Genomic DNA, 22,834 nt, shown 5'->3' with positions numbered 1-22,834 from the left:
AGGCTCCTAACAAGGAGTGAGGCACAGCCGCAGTGCGGCCAGCAACATTCTGGCTTGAGCAAATGGAAAAAGGCTGTGGATTATTGCAGGGATGGAGATGATTGTACCAGGGCGCCTAGTGCTGGACGCCTTCCAGGGATGGATGGGCACAGATGAGAATAACATTTGGCGTGCCATTGGTGCACTCACTGAGTGCTGTCGTACATCGGCCACTATTAATTACGTCTTAGGAGGCGGAGGGCTACAAGGCATGGGAAAAAAAGACATGAAGATGACGCGGCAGGAGGAAGAGGTAAGAGTAGGGGACAGAGGATGTGGTGGGGTGCAGAGAAGGCCTGATTGGGGTGAAGAGGCATAAAAGGTGGTCAAAAGATGCAAAGGGATGAGAAAGAAACACACACAGAACTGGTGAAAGAACAGTGACTCAGAAGGATGAAAAAGAAACAGCCGGATGAGAGGCAAGAGTGAAAAGAGGCTCGGAGGGGTGAAAAGAAACGGGCACATAAGTGGGTGTGAGGCAAGAGTGAAAAGAGGGCAGAGGCAAGAGTAAAGGAGGCGTGAAATAAAAGCAGTCACGGGTACGACCGGAAGAGCAGAAGGCTAGAGTGAAAGAATGCAAGACCTTAGCAGAAGCCCAAAGAGTGAGTGAGAGAGCTAGGACAAAGGGAACTGAACAGAAGAGGATGATGGAGGGGAGAGAGCAGAGGGAGTGAGGTGGGAGCCTCGGCAAAGGTGCCAGGTCCGAAAGGGCATTGACCAGTCACATGTAAGTGCCTAGGCCTCAGACGTTTTTTCCAAGAGATGAAATATAATTGATGTAAACTTTTGACCTGGATGATTGTCACAGAGGTGGTTGTGCTGCCTGATTGAAGGATGTGACTATTACTCACTTTCCATTTCTATGTGCGCTGAACAGCTAGGGTGAACACAGGCTGGGAAAATGAAAAATAGTCCCTCGCACAGGAAGAAAATGCCCTGTTCCTTGAGGCACTTATTTTTTTGTTTTTGTTTTCATGAAACAAAACCCTGCTTTGGGAGTAAAAATGTTTACCGAGCTGATGCTTTAATCTTGCCACATGCTCAACATATCACTGCGGTGAAGGATCCATTGCGTCTCTCTTTGCAGGAGAGAGACCCCTAGAAGGCAAGTGGGATCTCTAGACATGGAGGGCAGTCCTCCACCGGGGTACAGGTGGACAGACTCCACTGACCTGGTGGGACGCTGGGCCATCTGTCAGGGGTTAAATGAGGCCCAAAGTGATTTGCCAGTAATTACAAAATGTAGTTAACCTGCAAACGAGGATTAGAAGCCAGGTCTACTGATTCTTTTATTCAGCTATCCCATTCATCATACCATCTCCAACAGTAAAGCATTGCGGAGAAAAGTTGAAATAATATAAATAAAGGAACTGCTGTAGAAAACTCTTAGTTCACTGAGTGGGCTGAAAATAAAAGTCCCCACTTTTACAAAATAGCTAAATCAGATACGCCTACGCACTCTTGCATACTTGCACACACTCACTCACTATCTTTCCAATGCAGATTTCGGATTCAAACATATTTCTCCAAATCAAGATAGTCATTCATAGAGGGCCCCACGTACAAAGTCTTTTAACGGTCACAAACTCTCAAATCGTGTAAATGAGGGTTTTCGACCACTAAAACATGTTTTGAAATGCACTTAACCCAATTAAACATTCAGATTTGTTTTCTCCAAATCGTTAAATGGTTTGAGGAAACAAGACGGAATCAGTATTTGAATGGGACATGTTTAGGGCACCAATTCTGAATACTGATTCGTTATAGTATGTATTTATGTTTTGCATCCAAAATCTGTTTGCAGAACATTAATATTTAACCAGCAACTCAAAGGCAGTCGTAACCCATTTGCAAACTGGAAAGGATCCCTAAGCGCTTGTGAATTTTGTTAAAAATATTTTTGGTGGTAGGCACTGAAGTGGTCCATCTACTAAAAAAAGGTTAGTTTAACTTTAAATTTTTCGTTTTTTTTAAACCGTTCAAATTTTCCCTTAAAGATGACTGCACTTTCAAACAAAATATGGCTTTATTTTAAAGTAAGCATAGACATGGTGGTCTGGTGAAACTAGTAGGCCACCATCACTGTGGCTGTAGGCAATTATAGTGGGTTGCAATTTGCAACCTTTCTATGATTTGTGATGAGGTAAGTCAATGATTCTGTATTTTGTGAACCAATGTATTAGTACATATGTAGGTTCATAAAATAAAAAAACAATTCAGTATAAGTCAGTGCTCAATTTGCAAAAACTTTTATCAAATCGATTCTTTGTGTATGAGCCCCCTAGCTCTTAATTTATATTTTTATGTGTTTTGTTTTTTATATTTAAATGATTCAACATTAAACACTTTGAATGTAGCGATTTACAGAACCCTGTAAATAGCATAATCGGAAAGAAAATAAAAATTAAATATATAGTTAGAAAATCTGACAATGTGTTTGCCATTTTCGACCACACTTTACTAAGGACTAAAAAAAGTTGGAGATTTGGTTACGATGTCAACCATGCACTAAAATGAAATACTACAAAAAATGGTCTGCAATCTGCAGAAAATGTATTTTTTGTGTTTCTATGAGAAACGACGTGTTGTGCTACAACTACCACATTGTATTGTCCGGCAGTGAAGCCCAGTTGACTGCCTTTAATTACGAAGATTGTATGGGTGTAATACAAGCTGCTCTCTTTGAAGTGTGCATTATTCTAAAACAATACCCTGAAACCTGAGCGTGCCACGGTGTCTCGGCCCACAGGTGCACGTGTTTGATGAAGCAGGACCACATAGGACCAGACGTAGCAGGGTTGGCTTTTTTTCAAGAGTTATCTGGCGCTCCGTGTGCCTCTGCCGGAGGTGATATGTTTGCAACGTGTATTGTATATTGCATTTCATGAACAGCACCGCACTCGCATGTTAAATGGGATTTTACGCTCGTCAATGGGAGGTCCTTGGCGCAGCGTTGGTTTGCAGAAACTACTACAGTATTTTTGAACAGCACTGCAGCTTATAATCAACATACACAGATAAGTGTGCTACATGTATGGGGACCTATGGGCATTGCATATCGTCAACAGAATGCTATATTTAGCTGTTTTTTGCTTTCCAGTTGCACACCTCTGCTTCCACCGAGGAACGAGGGGGGCGGGGCGTATATGCCGAGAGTGAGTTGGGTGCAGGGTCAGAAGGAATGAATGGCGGGAGATGGTGAACCTTCCCATCCAACTAGTCCCTTTCTCTGCCCTGTGTAACTGAGGCATAACGTTCTCACACACATATCTTATTAATTCATGGCTGTACTGAAATGCAGCGGGAAGGCAGAGCTCAATGTGCTTGTGTACAATACGTTTGTGGATTTGAAGAGATGAAAACATGTTGTGTTTTTAAAATAGAGAGTACGATTTCTGTACTTATCTCAGCAAATCTTGAAGTTATGCTGATTTGTTTCTTATGAATCCCATAAGTCCACTGATATTGAAATAGAGGGCATCACCTTTGGATAATTGCACCCATCCCATCAATCCCCAAAGGATAATTCAATTGCCACTGTTTTCCTGCCTTAGCTCCTCTGGCTTTGTTGTCGAACTATATGGTCACTCCTTATTCCCTACTTGTATTTTTTTGTTACTGAAGGAGTAGGCCATGACTAACTTCTTTTCTAAATAATTGCGAACTCTGCAAATTCGCATAATACGAATACCTTTTTGCACTCACTTCACTTTCTAATTATATAGCCCTACACTCACGCATTCTCACTTTACATTCACTTTCGTCATAAATCGCAGGATCACCTCGGAAACAGAAAAGCACAAGGCCAGTTAATCCTGACTTCTCTGCTATTAACCCTTCCCTTCTTCACTCGTAGCCTATTCTGGATGTTTAATTGCTTTCGGGAAACTGTTAATGAAAGACACTTGTATAATGTGCATGTGTTGTCATGTAACATTTTGTAATATATCCAACTTTGATGCAGTTCAGACCTTTCAGGCTCGAGAGACAGAAGCTACGGGAGCGGGCATTAGGCAGCTGCAATAACGCTTCAAAAAACCTCTTCAGCAAATGCTTGATAAGCAAAGGTGAGAGAGAAATGGGGCCTGAGATAATGATTGCAGTGGGCCTCTCTCACCCGCCGACGTTACTGGGTATCGTGTTTTGCCTCAGATTCTGAAAAGAATTAGAGTAGAATTAGCGGGTAACTGAGTCACCTAAAGCTGTTGCGTTTGTAATAGTGAGGAGGGAAACTGCGGGATTGACGCAGGAGAAGAATCTGCTCTGTTGCGCCGATTCTCCCCCCTACTCCGTGATGGTGTCTCCGGAGTCACACAGCATACGTCACTGCGATTAGAATGTAGGTAGGTGTTCAGGTTGAAAAGTCGTGGAGATAGCTACTAGACACTAAACCTCCCCCGAGGAGATACCTTTATACCAAACTGTTTGAATTTCTAGTAGATGGTGAACATCAGTTCGGTATTCGGCTTACAAAGCACTGTCATCCGAATGGCTCAGTGAAGCTAAGAATCGCATGTCTTTGATTTTAGCTGTGTCATAGAGTGAGACTCACTTCAAAACCGCCGATGAGAGAGCCTTATTTCAGGAGCCACAGTAGTGTGCTGCTTAGAGTTTTCTGTATTCTTCACACATACCTAAAAATGTCTACCAATTAGTTTATGCACGGGTGGTCTTATTTTGCTTTTTGTTCTGCAGCCTTTCTTTATCAAGGAGTGCAACACAATGTTGGACGCTCAGGGAGGCCACCCAAATTATCAACAGCCCTGTCTCCCACGGGAAGTAGATGCTGCAGGAGTCCCCGTTGTACCGCTATCCCCACGTCCAAACGTCGATGTGAGCAGCCTGTGCGCTAAACTGACGCACTGTTTACCCAAGCCCCAGAACAACGCACCCTGTCTCGGCGTCTTTCTAAAGTGGGTCAGTGTGTGAGGGCCGCTCGCCTGGACCCGCCGCCGCAGGGGTTGTGAATGAAAAGAGCACCTCGGGGACCTGGGCAGCCCGCCCGTAAGAGGACGCTTTGTCCTCTCGTTGGAAGGTTCTGCTTGCAGCGGCCACCGACCAAGAAGTGGCCTTCCAGAGAAGGAACTGAAATGCATCCTTGTTCTAAAACGTCCTTTATAATTAATGTTCTATTCATAGAAGTGTACAAATATTCCCTGTCGATCAAAAGTGTTTCACTGATGAAAACTCAAAGTTATTGCGTTTAAGACAAGAGAGTTGATTTTGCTGTTCTGTTTTTTCCTTTAAGATTGGTGATCAGATAGTCGAAGTGAATGGAGTGGATTTTTCGAATGTGGAGCATAAGGAGGTGAGTAAAGTTATGTATAACCTTAATGCCTGACGTGCTTGCATGGAGTCTGCGCTGTGCTAGATGCGCTGCTGTCAGTATTAGTCTCGTAAAGACTCCGGACTGTGCAGTGACATTACTCACATCAGTTGTCTCATTCTTCTGTTGTTTCAAGTTGTCAGGTCATTCAAGGAAATAAAGTGTCGTATCCTGTTTTATTCGACTCACTTTCACGATTAGGATCTATGAACGGAGTTGTAAAACAAGCAAACATGAGAAGCTTAAATTAAAGGACTTTGGGGGTCATTCTGACCCTGGCGGTCATGGACCGCCAGGGCCAACGACCGCGGGAGCACCGCCAACAGGCTGGCGGTGCTCCCATGGCATTCTGACCGCGGCGGTACAGCCGCGGTCAGATACGGGAAACCGGCGGTGTACCGCCGGTTTCCCGCTGCCCAAGGGAATCCTCCATGGCGGCGCTGCAAGCAGCGCCGCCATGGGGATTCCGACCCCCTTACCGCCAGCCTTGTTCTGGCGGTTTTGACCGCCAGAACCTGGTTGGCGGTAACGGGTGTCGTGGGGCCCCCTAACAGGGCACCACCAAGATTTTCAGTGTCTGCCACGCAGACACTGAAAATCGCTACGGGTGCAACTGCACCCGTCGCACCCCTTCTACTCCGCCGACTCCATTCGGAGCCGGCATCCTCATGGAAGGGGGTTTCCCGCTGGGCTGGCGGGCGGCCTTCTGGCGGTCGCCCGCCAGCCCAGCGGGAAACTCAGAATTACCGCGGCGGTCTTTTGACCGCGCAGTGGTATTCTGCCGGCGGGACTTTGGCGGGCGGCCTCCGCCGCCCGCCAAAGTCAGAATGACCCCCTTTGTCATCAACTGTTGTGAAGTAATTCTGAAGACGATATTGTTCATTCAGGCCATTATTATAAAATATTTCTGAATTGTGTACACTTTTTATATTTGTCCTCACATTACATCATGTAGTGCATTGCATTGTTATTATAATTATTAGGAGTGCCAATAATAACAATAATAATAATATTAAGAACAACAATATCAATACATATATAATATTAGTTTTAATTGTAAATGCATGTTGTCATAGTTCCATATGAACGTGTGCTTATTCTCTTTTGGATATCAAACAATGATATTCACATTCATTTTGGATTTTTGTCACATGCTTTTTAATCTGATTAATTGTACCGTTATGAAATGTGTCAATATCGATTCCCATTCATGAACTTGATAGATTCTCTGTTTTCGAGTGTTCGGGCAAGGCCCCTTTAACATATTGTGCTATGGTAGGTTTTTTATTAAGGTCTTAGAGCCACTGAATAGTTCCACAAATGGAAAGCAGGAAATTGTCCTGGTTTACATACAAATGTCAGCGATCATAGCCCTAAAATATACATACGGGCAGGGGTGGCTCCTTTGCTATGGACGAAGGAGTGTCGCCCCACTGGCTGAGCCAGCAGCAGAAAAATAAAACCATAGTTGTTTTATTTTTCTGCTGCTGGCTCAGCCAGCAGTGCAGGGAGGTGCGGGCTGGGCCACGAGAGGAGGAGATAGTGCACCTAAGTGCGCATGTGTGCTTGGCCGGCCGTCTCATGCACTTAGGATTTCCGGGCCTGAGAAACTGCACAGACCCCTGGGCTGTGTCTGAGCAGCAGTCCGAGCCGCTCAGAACAATCCTGGCACTGCTTTCATGCTAGTTTTAGCATGAACGCAACACCAGGATTGCTGGGGAGCCTGTGCTGGTGTCCCAGGGAATCCTGGGACACCACATCGAGGGAAGAGGAGCAAGACGGCGGGAGACGGCGGTAAGGTAAGTTTATTTTTGTTTTTTTATTTTTTTAATTTCCCCCCTCCGTCTCCGTCCCCCCTGCCCCTCTCCTTCAGATTTGCAGTGGCCTCCGCTGCGTACCTGTTGTTCATAAAAACAATAAAATAATTGCTATAACTTAGTTTATTTTAACTTTTTTGCTTTACAGGCCATCAAAGCATTGAAAAGCAGCCGGACATTGACTCTCACAGTTGTTGCAGGGGCAGTAAGTGCTTTACGTTTGTATGTTTTTTTTTAACATTGAGTTATTCTGCCAAGGATGTGAGCTCTTAAAAAAACAACATGGAACATCTATAAGCAAAAAGGTCTCACTAAAAAAAGTTCCATTCTGTTTTACGAGTGGTGAATGGAAAAGGTGTGCAGTAGAGTCAGAAAGCAGCGATTGAATGTCATGCAAACATTCAGACAAAGCAGAGTATTGAAGTGGTGTAATACAAAATGGCGCTACCCTCACAGAATGTCCCTAAGTCTCCGATACTTCACATATATTCATTACCATTTGGCTGAATGCCCTCCCTGAAAAACCCGGGGCTCCCCTTAGCCATAGGGCTACAGTGGCCTACATTATGCCCCTGAGTAGATGACTCAGGTTTACAAATGCCATCTTGCTGTTAAAGAATGTTAAATCAGTAGGCATCTAAATCGATCCATACCTATTGATTACATCACATTTCAACCAGAAGTCTAAATCGGAAGAATTTTTCTTATCTCTTTAAAATAGTCTCCTAAATCAACTACAGCTATTCGATTCTCATTGAATACTCAAAATCCTCTCTGGCCCTACTAAAGCCATCCTCAATTTAGCTGCTCTTTTAGTCTCTTACACCTGAGAAATCTGTGCTGGTTCCTCAATGAGGCCAGAATTCAGTTCAAATTAGCATGTATATTCTTTGAAGACATCCACTCTTCTCATCCAAACTATCTTCAATCTGTCAGAAAAATCTCAGTAGTCAAAAGCATCTCAGAAGCAGAGGCATAGTAATACTTGAATCTAAAAATGTCAAAATCCTTCTCTGGAGTAGGACATACCCTGTAGAACTCTCTTCCCTCTGAAATGCACTGCCAGGATGATCTCCTAACTTTCCAAAACACACTTCTTTTCAGATGCGACTTATAACTAGGACTTCCGTTTTTGGGTATTTATGTTATGTGGCATTTCAGTCTCTATTAATCAATATTTATTTTGTGATCATTGTTTCTTTGCTTATCCATATTTATTTATGGTTTACTAAAAAACAGAACTGGAACTAGTGCATACATGGATGCCTGATGGATTCTAATGTTTTTCATCTCTCTAGCCTGTCAGTCTGAGCTATTGGCCTTGTAGGCATAACTGACAGCTCTGAGAAAAAATAATAAAATATTTATTTTCGATGTTTACTGACGTGCAAAATAAAATAGCGTCAAGGAATTGGATAGATTTTGACAGTATATATCTGTAAAAAAAAACTTAAAAAACTTATGACTAATTCCTAAATAATATTCAGTTCCTGCTACAAACTAACCCACCTCAAATATACTTGTCCCTTTGGGCCTTACACTCTTCCATTTCTCTTTCTATTCCCCTTGTCCAGCTCTTCTTCTTGACTCTTTGCCTTCCACCATGCCCCTCCCCATCTCCTCTATTGCTTCCCTTGCTTTGCCATACCTTTCTCTCTAACCTTTTGCTGCTTCCTGGCTCCCTCTGTCCACAGCTCCCTCCTACCTTCTCCACTTTTAATTTTCTACTTCCCTCTTTCTACCTCACTATCTTCCAGTTCCTTCTCTCTTCCTTTGGATATCTATCTCCTCTGTCAGTGGCAGGTTTTATTAGGAGATTGAAATCTCTGGCTACTATAAGATGATCAAGATACAGTCACTCAATTTGGGAGGAGAGGGACAAAAAAAACTCTGGGGAATCTACTTTAGGAGTGTAGATTTTGACTGAAAGTATTGAGTGTCCCATCAAAATACCAGCTTTTAGGAGATACCCAGGGCTGTCATCAGTTGCCAGAGGTACTGTGCCTGAATGGTAAATTTTTATGAGCAAGAGTACATATCCTTCTAATGTAGGAGCTATAGTTACTAAATAATCAGTGCAAGCCCCAAATAGATGCAAACGTTTGTCTTCTCCAGGGGGAAAGGTGCATTTACTCAATGAAAGCTATGTGTGCACCATGGCGGGAGAGATATTGTAAAACTTGTTTACCCTTACAGCGATCATTAAGGCCCCTGATATTTCAGGACAGGAGCGTAAGAGGGAGGGCGTGTAACTCAGGGGTTTGTGTACTGACCATGTAATATGGCAGATGGAGCTGCAAATTAGGATAAGGAGTGACCATTGTGTGCTGGTTAGGAATAAAACAATTGCCAAACAGTAATACAGACATTTTCAACAATCCTCCCACCCTCCTCCCAGGCACGAAAAAGGCGCAGTACCAACCCCGAAAAGTAGCCATGATAATCAAAAATAACAGTACATTGAATGTGTGTGTACCACTAGGAGGTGGCAACGCTACCGCAGGAACCCCAAGTTGAGAGGATCAGGTTGTGGACAGTTAAGCAAGATCCAAAGTATCTGTGTGTCAAAATCTGAAAAATGTAAAGGGTTAGTACCAGCATAAATTCACAGCAGGGTTGATGGATATCTATGCTGAAAAGAAGTTGAACAAGGAAAGGACACAGCCGTCAACCCATGGGAGAGAGATCAACACTTGCACTGGAGTGTATGTCCGGTGGTGATCTGTTTGGAGTGGCATGATGGGAAGAGGAACATTCATCAGAATGATGTTTGCAAAAAGCCTGCGCCTCTGCTGGCGTGTCGAAGATGTGGGGCTTACCATTAACTTAGACTCGGCGGCGCACCTGGTACAGCATTCCGTAACGAAAGCCCAGCTTCCAAAGTGTTAACTTGAGGTCTGTAAACTTACTGTGTGCCTCAAGGACCAAGGCAGTGAAATCAGGGAACAAGCAGAAGGGAGAGCCCTGCCATTGTAAAGGACCTTTTTCTCTGGCCAGGTGCAGGTCAGTGTCACAGTCCCTGAAATTCAATAGGTGAGCAACCAGCGGTCTTGGGGGGCAGCCAGATTTAGTGCGCAGGCCTAATGAGTGTTGAGCCCATTCCACTATGAACATGGAGGTAAAATGCTGCCTACCAAATAGATCTGTCAGGAGTTGTGGTCCACAAACAGTTCAAGGTGGCCAGTATTGGTAGATTCTTGTACCCCAGGCATGCAAAGATTATTGCACCTGCCCCTCGCCTCCAGATCTTAATTTGTCATGGCCATAGTTTTGAGTAGTTTTTCCATTCAGTCCAGTCTCTTCATAGACTGTGCAGCGCTGTCCCCCAAGTCGGATTCTGTCATATGGGCAGCCTCAAATCGATTCTCGTGGTGGTCAAGTCATTCACTCATGGTATCCAGTTTCTTGGTGAAGATATCAATCTGGCCATTGATGGCGCTGAAGCCCTCTCTGAGCTCTGCCATGATTGCATCTGTGCCAGTTAATTGATTTGAGTCAGCACCAGAATCCTCTGCCATCTGTGGAGGCTGTGTGGTGCCTGAAGTCTTCTGCTTTTTGACACTGAGACATCCCTGTTTGGGGTTGTCATGCACCATAGCCTACAGAATCAGTGAGGGAGAGGAAACATTGCACCAGAAGTCTGATGGATAGCCAGACAAGGTGAACACAAAGAGGACCCATTGTACCTCATAGGTTATTGCGAGGTGATGGAGAGCTGATGTGGATGAGATAAGTAAATCAGTGGAGGTCAGCCAACAGGGTGAAAGAAGGAGAGCATCTTAGTTGTATTTGGGGGCACACCACAAGGTCCACAGTAGAGGGCAGGTGTGGAGCAGAAAAAAAATATGTTGTTGGTTGCGTATATCGCTCCAAACCGACGCAGCTATGGGGCATAGGACATGGCACCAAGAATGATAGGTGCCCCCAAAGGGCATGGAGAGCAGCTTAGAATGGGTCAGATCACAGTCCTGAGGTGGTGGGCGAACTGGAATGCAGGACCCAGTGGAGAGAGGCCACAGAGGGAGAACACAAGTCTGTGCACAGATGCCAAATCAAAGGAGAGGGATGCCGGTGAAGTAAATAAGCGAGGTGTCAATGACATGTCAGCATGCTCAGGATGAGAATTGTGGCAAGCAAGCCTGAAGTGGCCAGACAATTTTGTGTCAGAGAAGGTAGGGCTCTTTAAGGCATGATAAAGGAGCAGTTGAACCCATAAGGCCCGCACAATCATAGTAGCTGGAGGAGATGAGGCCTTTTAGTGCTGCCCTGTGATGAGGAACCTGCCTGAGGTCAGGACTGTTCTTTCGGTCACCATGGCCAGTGGCTCACTGAGGGAGTGGCGCATCCGTCCAGTCTCTAATGGAGAAAATGCTGGACATGCCAGGCACAAGTAGGCTGGGGTGGGGAGATGCTGGACCGGCGAGGGGCAGAGACGTTTGGCCCGTCGACTGGCTCCCCAGGTTCGTCTGCAGCCCCTGTTGCCGCAGGGCCTTTGGGGAGACTCTGGGCCAGCCTTACCTTGAGGGTGATGGTGCTCTGATGTGACAGCACCTCGTTCCCCCTCCAGAACCCAATTCACGTCGCTCTCCGTGCCTGAGTCCAGGTCAGATGCAAAGTTGAGGCCTCCATCACTTCTCTGGCCGGTCAGGTTTGTTGTAGGAGGAAGTCTTCAGGCCAGCACAGGCCACAGCAGACAGGCACAGGCAGGCAATGGCCCGTGAAGTGAAAAAGTGGAGTCTGGTTTGCGGTTGGGACTCCAGCAGCTCACTCCCCAGGTCAGCCACAGTGTCCAGACTAGGTTTAGCAGGGTGGCGATCCACAGACCAGAATGTCACGGCCTCTGGTGAATTGGCCACAGCAGCACGGGCATAGGCCATTGAGGGAGGCCTAACAACTCACTGTGTCAGGAGCCTCTCTTTCCTCCGCAATCAATTCCCCCATTCCAGGGCTGAAAGCATGCCCCCACTCTGCCGTGGACCCACAAGGGTCAGATGTTGATGAATGGTGGCATGAATCCCGATGTGGATGTGAATATCAGGTTGCGTCCGCCAGAGCTTCAACTCTGCCTGGCCATATCGGTCAGTGGCTTGGCCACGCCCCCATGGCAATAAGACTTTTGTTTATTTAGTCAAAAGAGTAGGTAGGTTATTTAAGGTGCAGTTCAGGCTAGGCCAATGTTGAGTTGATCAACATGTGGATTAGGCTTTGTAGGGCTATTAAAAGCATTTTCTTTAGACAATATACTTTCTGTAACCGGACCTAGCAAAGCAAGTTTGCCATTTTTCCAGCTATGCTTTCCAAATAAGTAGCTTTGATTACAAGATCTTTTTGTACCTGGCATCACGTTAGAGAATGGGATACCACAGTGATCAGTATAATTAACATGAATCATCTCACTAAGAGTAACCTGTTCTGAAGAGGTTTGAATGGGTTGTGAAGATATCCTGCAACTTGTGAGGGCTTTGTGCTGACAAAGTTTAGGTCAATCGTTTCAAGGTTTCAAGAATTTCTGCGCTCTAGTGTGTGCTGAATCAAGCTAAAGATTTAGATCACTGAAAATAGGTAGCTTTTGACCTGATTTAGCAATACGGCCCTATAACTTCACTAACAGTGCTAAGTTGGAAATAGAAGCATTTGGGGGCTCATATATTAAAGTAAGTTGTAGTTTGGTGTTGTTAACTTTACATGAACATAGTAAAGTTTCGCATTCAAGAACATGTTCAAATTGTAAAATTGTATTATATTGGCATCTAGAGAAAGGGGCACTACGACCACCTCCCTGTTCCAGTGTGATTTTTCATGTCTGAAAGAAGAATTGCATAATCTGGAGTTTCAAGTTTTTTTTTCAATTTTTATTTTTGATATGCTTGGGGCACAGCTGAGACATTTCTATTACAAATATTTCATATGACAATTAGAAAAAGAGAAACAGCAGATAAAACCAACAAAACCTCAAGCTCTTTGCCTCTTCCCAAAAATGCAATACAGGTGTATATTCAGAATTATCTAAGACATAACATCTATTCTAGATACACAGACCGTCTATCTACTCTAAAGTGTAGATGCAGAAATGAAAAAAGTGCATATGCTGTTCAGAGCAATGCTCTCTGTTTAGGCTTTGTTTACTACAAATCTTTCACACACTATCATTATTATATATATCAGAATACAATAGACATAGGCATACAAAATCACCAGCAAAGGTGAATAAAACACAATGCATAGAACCCAAACCCTTCTCTTAAAGTGTATTATATACTCATAGCTAAAACAATCTTGAAGAGATACTCCAATCAGATATTTAAAAAACCCAAGCCCATATTTATACTTTTTGACACAAAACTGCATTTGCACAGTTTTGTGTCAAAAATTAAAGCGCCAGCTTGCGCCATTCCTGAGCACCAGCCAGGCACCAGATTTATGGAATCCCGCATGCTGGTGCACTGGTTGGGTTAGCGTCAGAAAAAATGACGCTTGTCGGTTGTGGGTGGTGGTACGGGGAAAAGGGGTTTTGCCTTAAAAAAAATAACGCTAGGCTGGTTAGGAGCAAAAAATGCCGTTAACCAGCCTAGCATCATTTCCTGACCCAAACCATCCATACTACATGACTACTGTCTTATGAAAGACAGGAGTCATGCCTACCAGACCAATGGCCAGCACAGGGGACAAGTGTCCTCTGGGCATGGCCATTGCACCCAGTGCCATCTACGGGGGCCCCATTGTAGGGCCCCCAGTAGCACTTAATTTTTTTTAAAAATACTTACCTATACTTACCCTACTTACCTGCGATGGGGTCCCCCATCCTCTGGTGTCCCTCTGGTGAGGATGGGGATGTTCCTGGGGCTTGGGGTGACCACCTGTGGACTCTTTCCATAGTGTTTGACCATGGAAATGGGTCCACAAGTCCCCTAAGCCTGCTCTGACCCAGGCGTTAAATGATGGTGCTTAGCAGGCTTAGCACCATTATTTAGGCACGCCTCCCCCGTGCACCATTTTTGCACAGGAGGCTAAATAAGGCGCTAGGGGCTTTATGTCATTTTTTGGATGGGAATGCCTACCTTACAGCTCATTGATGCAAGGTGGTTTCACGTATCCAAAAAATGACATTAAGGGGGTCATTACGACCCTGGCGGCCGGCGGTAAGGTGGCGGGAACACCGCCAACAGGCTGGCGGTGTCCCGCCAGCTATTATGACGTGGCGCAAAAGCCACGGCCATACCGCCGGACCCTCCACTTAACCGCCAGGTTTCCGCCTGGCGGTCATAATCCCCAGGGCAGCGGTGCAAGCACCGCTGCCCTGGGGATTATGAGTCCCCGACCGCCAGCCTGTCCGTGGCGGTAAACACCGCCATGGAAAGACTGGCGGTAAGGGGACTTGGGGTGCCCCTGGGGGCCCCTGCACTGCCCATGCACTTAGCATGGGCAGTGCAGGGGCCCCCAGGCATAACCCCGTCGCGCATTTCACTGCCCGAATTTCGGGCAGTGAAATGCGCGACGGGTGCTACTGCACCCGCTGCACATCAGCATTGCCGCCGGCTCTATTAGGAGCCAGCAGCAATGTTGATGTGACATTTCCGCTGGGCCAGCGGACGGTAACACTGTTACTGTCCGCTGGCCCAGCGGAAATGTCATAATAGGGAGGCAGCAATACCGCCGGCAATGGCGGTATTCTGTCTCCCGCGGCCTCGGCGGTCTTCTGTGAAGCCCGCCGAGGTCGTAATGACCCCCTAACTCCTATATTTTGGCGCTAGACAAATGTAAATATGGAGTTACGTTTGCACTGAGTTTGCTTACAAAAAATGACGCAAATTCAGTGCAGAGTAAAAATATGCCCCCCATCTTTTCATAAGTGCAGGTGCAAGGTAGAGTAAAAAAAACAAGTTTATCCTAATACTATTTATCTGCATAAATGCCCGTCCTACCAATGGAATTTAAAAGTGCTAGTGCCCACTTCAACTGACGATTCTGAGATTAGCCCTTCATGTTTAAGTGGTTTCTGCCATTGCAAAAGTACCCCATATTTAACTGTTACGCGAAATGTGATTTACTCAGGCATGGCCAAACACAACAGGGCAATAGACAGTGAAGGATTAACCGTACATCCTATTTCAAATGAAATCTGCTCAAAAACCTGTACCCAATACCTGGTAACTCCTGTGCATGACCAGAAAACATGCTTCCATTCTCCTATTCCTTTGCACCCAGGGCTCCTTTTATCGGTGGTTCTAAATATTTTGCTGGGGTATAAAACAGCATCCAGCCTTTAAAAGATGTAATTTTGTGGACGTTTACCTCCTCTCAATAATGAATAGCCATAATCAAAGTACGTAGGCCAATTAGTTTTGTCAATTTTAATCCCCATACATTGCTACCACTTCATTCTCATACCCTCAATTTTCTTAGAGCTACTTCTGCATAATTCTTTATACCAATATGTTAATGAGTCATTTACTTGTTCATCCTTAACAATTTCTCGGCTAATCCAATTGATGTATTTATAACAGATAGGCACAGGCTATTAAGAAGAGAGAACATGGTTCTGATGGAGCATTTTCATCCTTCTCAGGAATCAGTGCCGTTCAATGTAGATGAGTCTTTGGACCGTGCAACAGGGTGTGGTAGAATCATTAACACAATTTCAATAGAAACCCAATTAATTTACATGCCATGACCAATGTGACCACGGAAGGAAAAGTCCAGTTGGGAATTGAATTAAGGTATTTATTACAAACTCCAGGTCAAAGCCATGTAGACAATTCCTAACACCAGGTTATAAAGATGCATTATCACCAATGGTTGCCCAAGCCGACAAATTAAATTCAGGCGAACTAACATGATCAAAACTAAGCATTGAAAAAGAACAAAACATACCATCAGAAGAAATATCTGAGATACAGAATTAAGTGTTGATCAGGGTTAGCAATCATCAATAAATTTAATTTAGCAGAGTCATAATTTAGCTGGGCAGAGGGGTAACCCTCCAGTTGGCCAAATCAGGGAAATACAAGAGTGAGGCGAAACACATGCGGGCAAAAGACAAAAAGTACAAAAAGGGCAAAAATAATTTGAAAAATTATACCCTTGGACTGCAACCTACTAGCTAAGGTGGGCAAAAGGCAAGTAAAAAGGGAATGCGTCAGCATACTAGAAGCTGATTCAAGAGTCTTTTATAAGGGGGTGAAAAGAATATCTTAAGTCTCAAGGACACTGTTACACTTTCTCTCTATGTCTAAACAATAGGGGCGTATTACCAAAAGCTAGTCTTCTCATGGGAACAAAGTCTGAAAGGAAACACACGCTAAGTAATGAATCAGCCTTTCCTGCACAATCATGAAATACAGCTTAAGAGGTCGTACTTAGGCTAATGCAAGGAAATTATAGCAATACTTTTAATTAATAGGCTTTAATAAAATACATTTATTCTGCAAACTTATGAACTCAGCATCGACAATACTTCATTATTATGTGTGTTCACTTTGAACAGGGAAAACTTTGTTAATGGTTTTCATTAAATGTAACGGGGAAGTACATTTCTTAAATTTTTGCATGCATTTGAATTCCTTAATCATTAGAAATGATATCACAATGTGGGGTAGCGCTTTCGAGCAGAGGAGGAGGGGCTGCCGCCACACGTCAGGGCAAGGAGCCCTTTAAATCATTTGGTGCGCTCCCGCCGCCGCGGGTAGCGCTTTCGAGCAGAGGAGGAGGGGCTGCCGCCACACGTCAGGGCAAGGAGCCCTTTAAATCATTTGGTGCGCTCCCGCCGCCGCGGGTAGCGCTTTCGAGCAGAGGAGGAGGGGCTGCCGCCACACGTCAGGGCAAGGAGCCCTTTAAATCATTTGGTGCGCTCCCGCAGTGCGGGACGCGCGCGGGCGAAGCCCGGGCCAAGGGCGGGCCCGTCCTTGCCCGTCATCGCCCAGAGGAGGCTGGGCTGGGCCACCCCCCGAAGTACTGTCCTTTTGATAGTTGGTGTGGCATAGAGGCCTTAGGAATTTCTTTTGCATAGTTTGTCTGGTATCACTTGATCTCGAGCTACTACTTCCTCTCGCTGCTAGGGGCTTCCTTCTCTCCTGTTACCATTTGTACTTGACACTAGGAACCAGGGCTGGGCCATTGGATAGACGATATGGGGAGGAGGAAGGCCGATGATGTATCAGTACCCCAGTCTCGGGTTAAAAAACCCAAGAAACGTTCTGTTGGGAAAGTGGAGGGATGTCCCAAGACAAATCTACAGCAATTTAAATCAATCGACTCATTGTTTGAAGAGGTAGAGGCTATACTAAGGAGTCCCTCTGTTACGGGTCTTTCCATATCGGATACCATTCCTCCCAAAAAGATTCCTGACCTCTTCAAAAAAAAAACTCAGACGCATAGAACAGAGGTTAAGGCTGATTTACATCCCCCTCCCCACTTTCAGGGTGCAATTCATTCATTCTTGGAGATTTCACCATCCTTGGTGGAAACTAATGGATGTTTATCTGTAGAAGGTGCACCCTATTTGAGGTGCGCGTCCCCACCTCCTATTGTTATTCCTTGCTCAAATAGGTTTTCAGTTTTGTCCTCTGATTCTGTAAGTCCTGGACATTCACAAACCCTACTTGTAGAGGGAACCGACAAAGACTCTTTGGATGGAAAGATGGGCAACAACGAAGCTTCTCAATTGACTATCATTTCTCAGAAAATAGATGACGTTAAGTGTCTGTTGGTATCTTTGATGAACAAAATTGCTGGACTCTATGATCAAAAGTCTTGTTGTAATTGCATTGTGCCACATGAGTCTGCCCCATCCTCTGATTTATTGATGGAAACTAAAAAACCTAGTCCTCCTACCGTAGGTGATAAATTGACATCCTCTTCTAAACATAAAATCGCTAGGGGAAGAAATGGTAGCTCCACAACGCACAGTAAGTCTGCTTGTCAGACCATGTTCTCCACCCATGAGCGAGTTTCCAAACTAGGTATAAATAAGTGTGGATCCTTCTCTGGTCGGGGGGACAGAGGTACTCCTTGCCCAACAACCTCTCAGTTAAATCTAGGGGGATTGCCCCCTGCAGCAAGTTGTTGTGTTAGTTCCCATTCTGCCACTCACCCTGATCATTTGCCACTCTTGCAGACTTGTGACATCAAGGGAAGGTTAAGAAGGAGGAGGGAAGATGCCACCATATATTTGACTAGGGTGCCAAAGCTACCTCAGGGCAATAGAGAGTCGAGTGACTCTCTAACTAACAAAGTCATTTATTGGATTCGCTCCCAGAGGAACTGTCTCTCTGTCATCCGGTCTGATATACGTGAGGCACACAGACACAATCAGTTAGGGTCGGATTTTGATTATATTTCGATTCTTTTTAATGATAGCAGTCTAGTTAATGATCTCCTGGCCTTCGACACACGGACAGGTACACTATGTATAGATAGGGAACCGAAACTTAGACTCAGTAGTCAGCCGCCTGGGGCCCCGCTATGTAGAGGATGTTGTACATCTGGAACTATTGTAGCCGGGGTTATTCCCTCTTCAGATAATTCTGTAACATCTAATTCTGAGAAGCCTTACCCCTTACTTTCTGAATCAGATTGACTGATTACCCCCTGTATAGTACTTCCTAAAAAAGCAAATGACAAATGTCATCCTATAGGGACTCCACTTCCCGTCTCTTTAATGAGATCCAAATTAACAACTACGCCTCCTAAAATCAATATTATATCTTGGAATGTAGCAGGAATTAAGTCAAAGTTGGATGATACGGAATGGGTAAGCCTTATTAACAAACAAGATATCTGTCTTTTTCAAGAAACCTGGACTGCAGAACAGTTATCCATACAAGGCTTTACAACTTATTTTTCTGCTGCCCAACCTGCCTCCGGTGGCTTTGGAAGACAGATAGGAGGGTTAATGATTTTATTGAACAACAAGCTAGAATGTGACCACTCTATGATAAAGTTTAATTCTTATGATCTGCTGGGTGTGCAACTTACTTTCCGACCCGGATTCAGGCTGATAGTTCTGAATACCTATGCAAGATCCGTTCCCCGTGGAACAGAATCAATGGTTCTCACCCAGTTGACGGACTACATAGAGCTTTTGGACCCTTCAGATCTCTTGATCATAGCAGGCGATTTCAATTGTTCCTTTGTGTTGGACAATACTATCAGTAATCTGACTACTGAAGAGGACGAACATTGGGGTATTCCCCAATCTAAGGAAATTGTGTTTTCCCCCGTTTCCTGTGTTGCATCTCAGTTGTCTTCCCTTTGCCTGAAACATGGCCTGAGAGAATGTAACGGCCGCACTAAATCTGATTCAGAGCGAGCCATCACTTTCAAGCGAGGGCTTTCCCTTAGCACTATTGATTACATCCTGGTGGACATTAGGCTATGGTCAAGTTCACTGGACATGGAAATTTTATCTCGCTTGGATAGCGATCATAATCCTCTGTGCCTTGTACTGACCAACCATGCATTCTTAAGAGTCCATCACACAACGATTACTAATGTCCCACTCCCTTACCTGAACCATAGACGTTCTCGGGTCTGTTGGCCAAAGGTTGAATCCAATCCGTACTTGATTGGGGAATTATATTCATTATTTTTAAAACTCTTCATAGATTACGAGGATCAAGAAGCCCCTGACATTCCTATTATGTCTATCCACATTAAATTGGTGGATTCCCTACAAGGTATCTTCTATATGGAAACCCCTTCCAAATCGAGACCAGCTGATACCCCCCGTAGGGATTGGTATAATCAAGACTGTGTGCGAGCAAGATCTAATCTAAACAAGGCTGTAAAAAACTCTACTCAAGTGGCTATTAAAGAGGCCCGACGTAGGTATGCTAACGCCCTGAAACAAGCAAAAAAAGACTGGGATAATGAGATATGGCAGAAGCTGCTTGCAGCAGTCAAATACAAAGATGATAGTTCCTTCTGGCGGCTGTTGACCTCTAGTGCGAAAAGGGGCAATGATGATATCGGTATGTATATACAGCCCGAAAGATGGGTGTCTTATTTTTCTGGAATATACGCTCTGCCCGCACCGCAAGCTCCGGTGGATCCTGGATACGATGAGTGTTGGGCTGTTGACCTCAACTGAGAGCATTGTTTTTACCTTAGCCGAAACAATAGCTGCAATCAATTCTTTGAGGCCAGCAAAAGCCCCTGGTCCAGATAAGATCCCAGGGGACCTGTTTAAATCAGAACCAAAGATATGGGCATGGTACATCAATTTATTGTCTAATGCCATAGCAGCTGGTAGCCCTATTCCAGATTCTTGGCGTGGCGCAGAAATAATACCGATTTATAAAAAGGGTGATGTAGGCAAACTACCGTCCAATCAGCCTTATTGACATCCTTCAGAAGACGTTTGCTAAGCAAGTCTTAAATAGGCTTATCGATTGGATCCAAGACAACCAAATCTTATCCCCCTTACAGGCCGGTTTTCGGCCCAAAACTAATACCATGGACCAAGTCTTCAGACTGTCATTATTATTTTGGAAGTATGTCACTCTATCCAAGCAAAAACTTTATGTTGCCTTTGTAGATCTGAGATCTGCATTTGATCTTGTCCTAAGAGAGAAACTTTGGGGAGTATTAAATAAAATTGGTACCCCAGGAAACTTAGTGCATTTAATTAAAAGATTACATGAAAAAACATTTGCACAAGTTAGATGGGGTAATCAGGGGGAACTCACCGATAAAATAGAGATTAGGAGAGGAGTGCGTCAGGGCTGTGTTCTTGCCCCAACGTTATTTACATTGTTTATCAATGAGGTGGTGCAAGTCGTTACCAACTGCCAAAATGATGCTCCATCCTTGAATAACCATAAAATTCCAATTTTGCTATTTTCTGATGATTCCCTCCTGATCTCCAGAACTCCTATGGGTCTCCAGGTACTTGTGGATAAGTTTAGTTCATTCTGTGTTGACTATGGGCTTGAACTCAACCACAGCAAAACCAAACTCATGACCCTGGGCTGTGGTCCCACAAAGAGATACTCAATTTTCTATAATGGAACCCCCCTAGGTATGGTAAGCTCCATAGATTATTTGGGGGTGAGAATTAGCAACAACCTGTATTGGGGGCCCCAAATCGATAAAAGCTTAGCTCTTCTGGCACAGAGATCTGGGGCCATTTTACGCTTCCACAAGTCCACCTCTGAGAGAGTGATTACTCCAACTATTAAAATTTACCGAGCAAAGGCACAGAGCGCTGCCGTCTATGGGGCAGAAATTTGGGGGCCCTCGAACATTAGCAAGCTAGCAGTGGGGGAAAACAACTTTGTAAGGTCAATCTTGGCCTGTCCTCGCAGTACCCCACTGCTGCCAATGTTCTGGGACCTCGACCTACCACGCATTTCAGATGTAATTGCCCTACGACCATTGCTTTTCTGGGTCCGTGTATGGACCACCCCTGAGCTATCCACATACAAGGAGTCTATTCAAGACATTCTAGACAGACCAAATGTACTTAACATTTCCTGGTTTAACCACATCTCAAAATGGTTTCATAGATTGGGTCTTAGTGAGTTTTGGAGTCATCCAGAAAGTATAAGGAAGGATCAGAAGAATCATCTGAAAACTGTTTACTGGATACATGTCAGGGAAAACTATCTGCTGTGCACAACACACGGCAGATTGACGTCACAATTCTTTGACTTTAAATGGTATCCATATTTGGAACCATTTATGGATACAATTCTTGATCCATTAAGTAAGAGTCTATATATTCAGTTCAGATATGGTTGTCTGCCTCTTAAGTCCTATGGCAGTACGCGGAGTACGATCCCAAGTCCTGACACTTGCCCGAGCTGCAATCAAATTTCGGAATCTATTGTACATTTCATGTTTATATGCCGTGCTTATTTGATTGCGCGTCGGAAGTGGTTACGATCTGTGTGCAGTAATATGGGGACAAGACACTGTATTGTTGCCTTAAGGATCATGATGAGGGAAACTTCTCTCCCTCTATCTTGTACGGTCAGCAAGTATATTGTAGCTGCTTGGCATATACGTACAAAACTTTTGGGGAAACAATGATGATGAGGACCAAATGCTTAAAGTGTTTTAGCTGCCAAATTTTAAATACACACCTAGACTGAAAGAAAACCCCATGTTTAATTTAAATGTTAGGTATTAGGGGGTTAGGTGTCTTTTTTAAGGAAAATAATTTTATGTGTTTTAAGGCTGACATATATGTTTTTATCTCTTTCCTATCTTTTTTAATCTAACTCTTATTTGCTCTTTTATTTAAACGTTGGTTGTTTTGCTTTTATGGTTGAAAGTAACCGAATAAAGCTATGTGTTGATGATATCACAATGTCAGTTTAGTTCTAACATTAGATTTAATGCAAATACCACCCATGTCAAACTCTACAGTGTAAATAAATGCACATTCATAAAATGTGCCAGTGCAATTTCTACATTTAAACCATTAGTGCTTTGATTAACATAAGGCATGAACTGTCACATATTGATGACTCCTGGGACATGGGGGGTACTACTACATTTTACACTACATCATGTCTATAAGAAAAGATAAGGGAGACAATGTAATGTGGATTTCTTCAGCTGATCTCTACCTTCGATTTAATTCTGTTCCTATCCAAGAAGTTCTGAACCTTATGAATGTTAATACTACCCTAGCTCCTAATAACAGTAG

General features: G+C 44.2%; 1 protein-coding gene across 2 annotated transcripts in view; it reads left to right on the top strand.

The window, feature by feature from the left end:
- The window catches only part of USH1C (USH1 protein network component harmonin), a 605,394-nt gene that overhangs the window by 318,003 nt on the left and 264,557 nt on the right, over window positions 1-22,834 (top strand). For both annotated transcript variants that reach the window (XM_069223746.1, XM_069223747.1), the window contains exons 10-11: window positions 5,288-5,347; window positions 7,331-7,387. In XM_069223746.1, coding sequence (XP_069079847.1) covers window positions 5,288-5,347; window positions 7,331-7,387 — 117 coding nt within the window. The remainder of the gene's footprint in view (window positions 1-5,287; window positions 5,348-7,330; window positions 7,388-22,834) is intronic.

Source organism: Pleurodeles waltl, chromosome 3_1 (assembly GCF_031143425.1).
Source record: "Pleurodeles waltl isolate 20211129_DDA chromosome 3_1, aPleWal1.hap1.20221129, whole genome shotgun sequence".
Taxonomy (NCBI): Eukaryota; Metazoa; Chordata; class Amphibia; order Caudata; family Salamandridae; genus Pleurodeles; species Pleurodeles waltl.
This window is presented reverse-complemented; position numbering and strand designations above follow the sequence as displayed.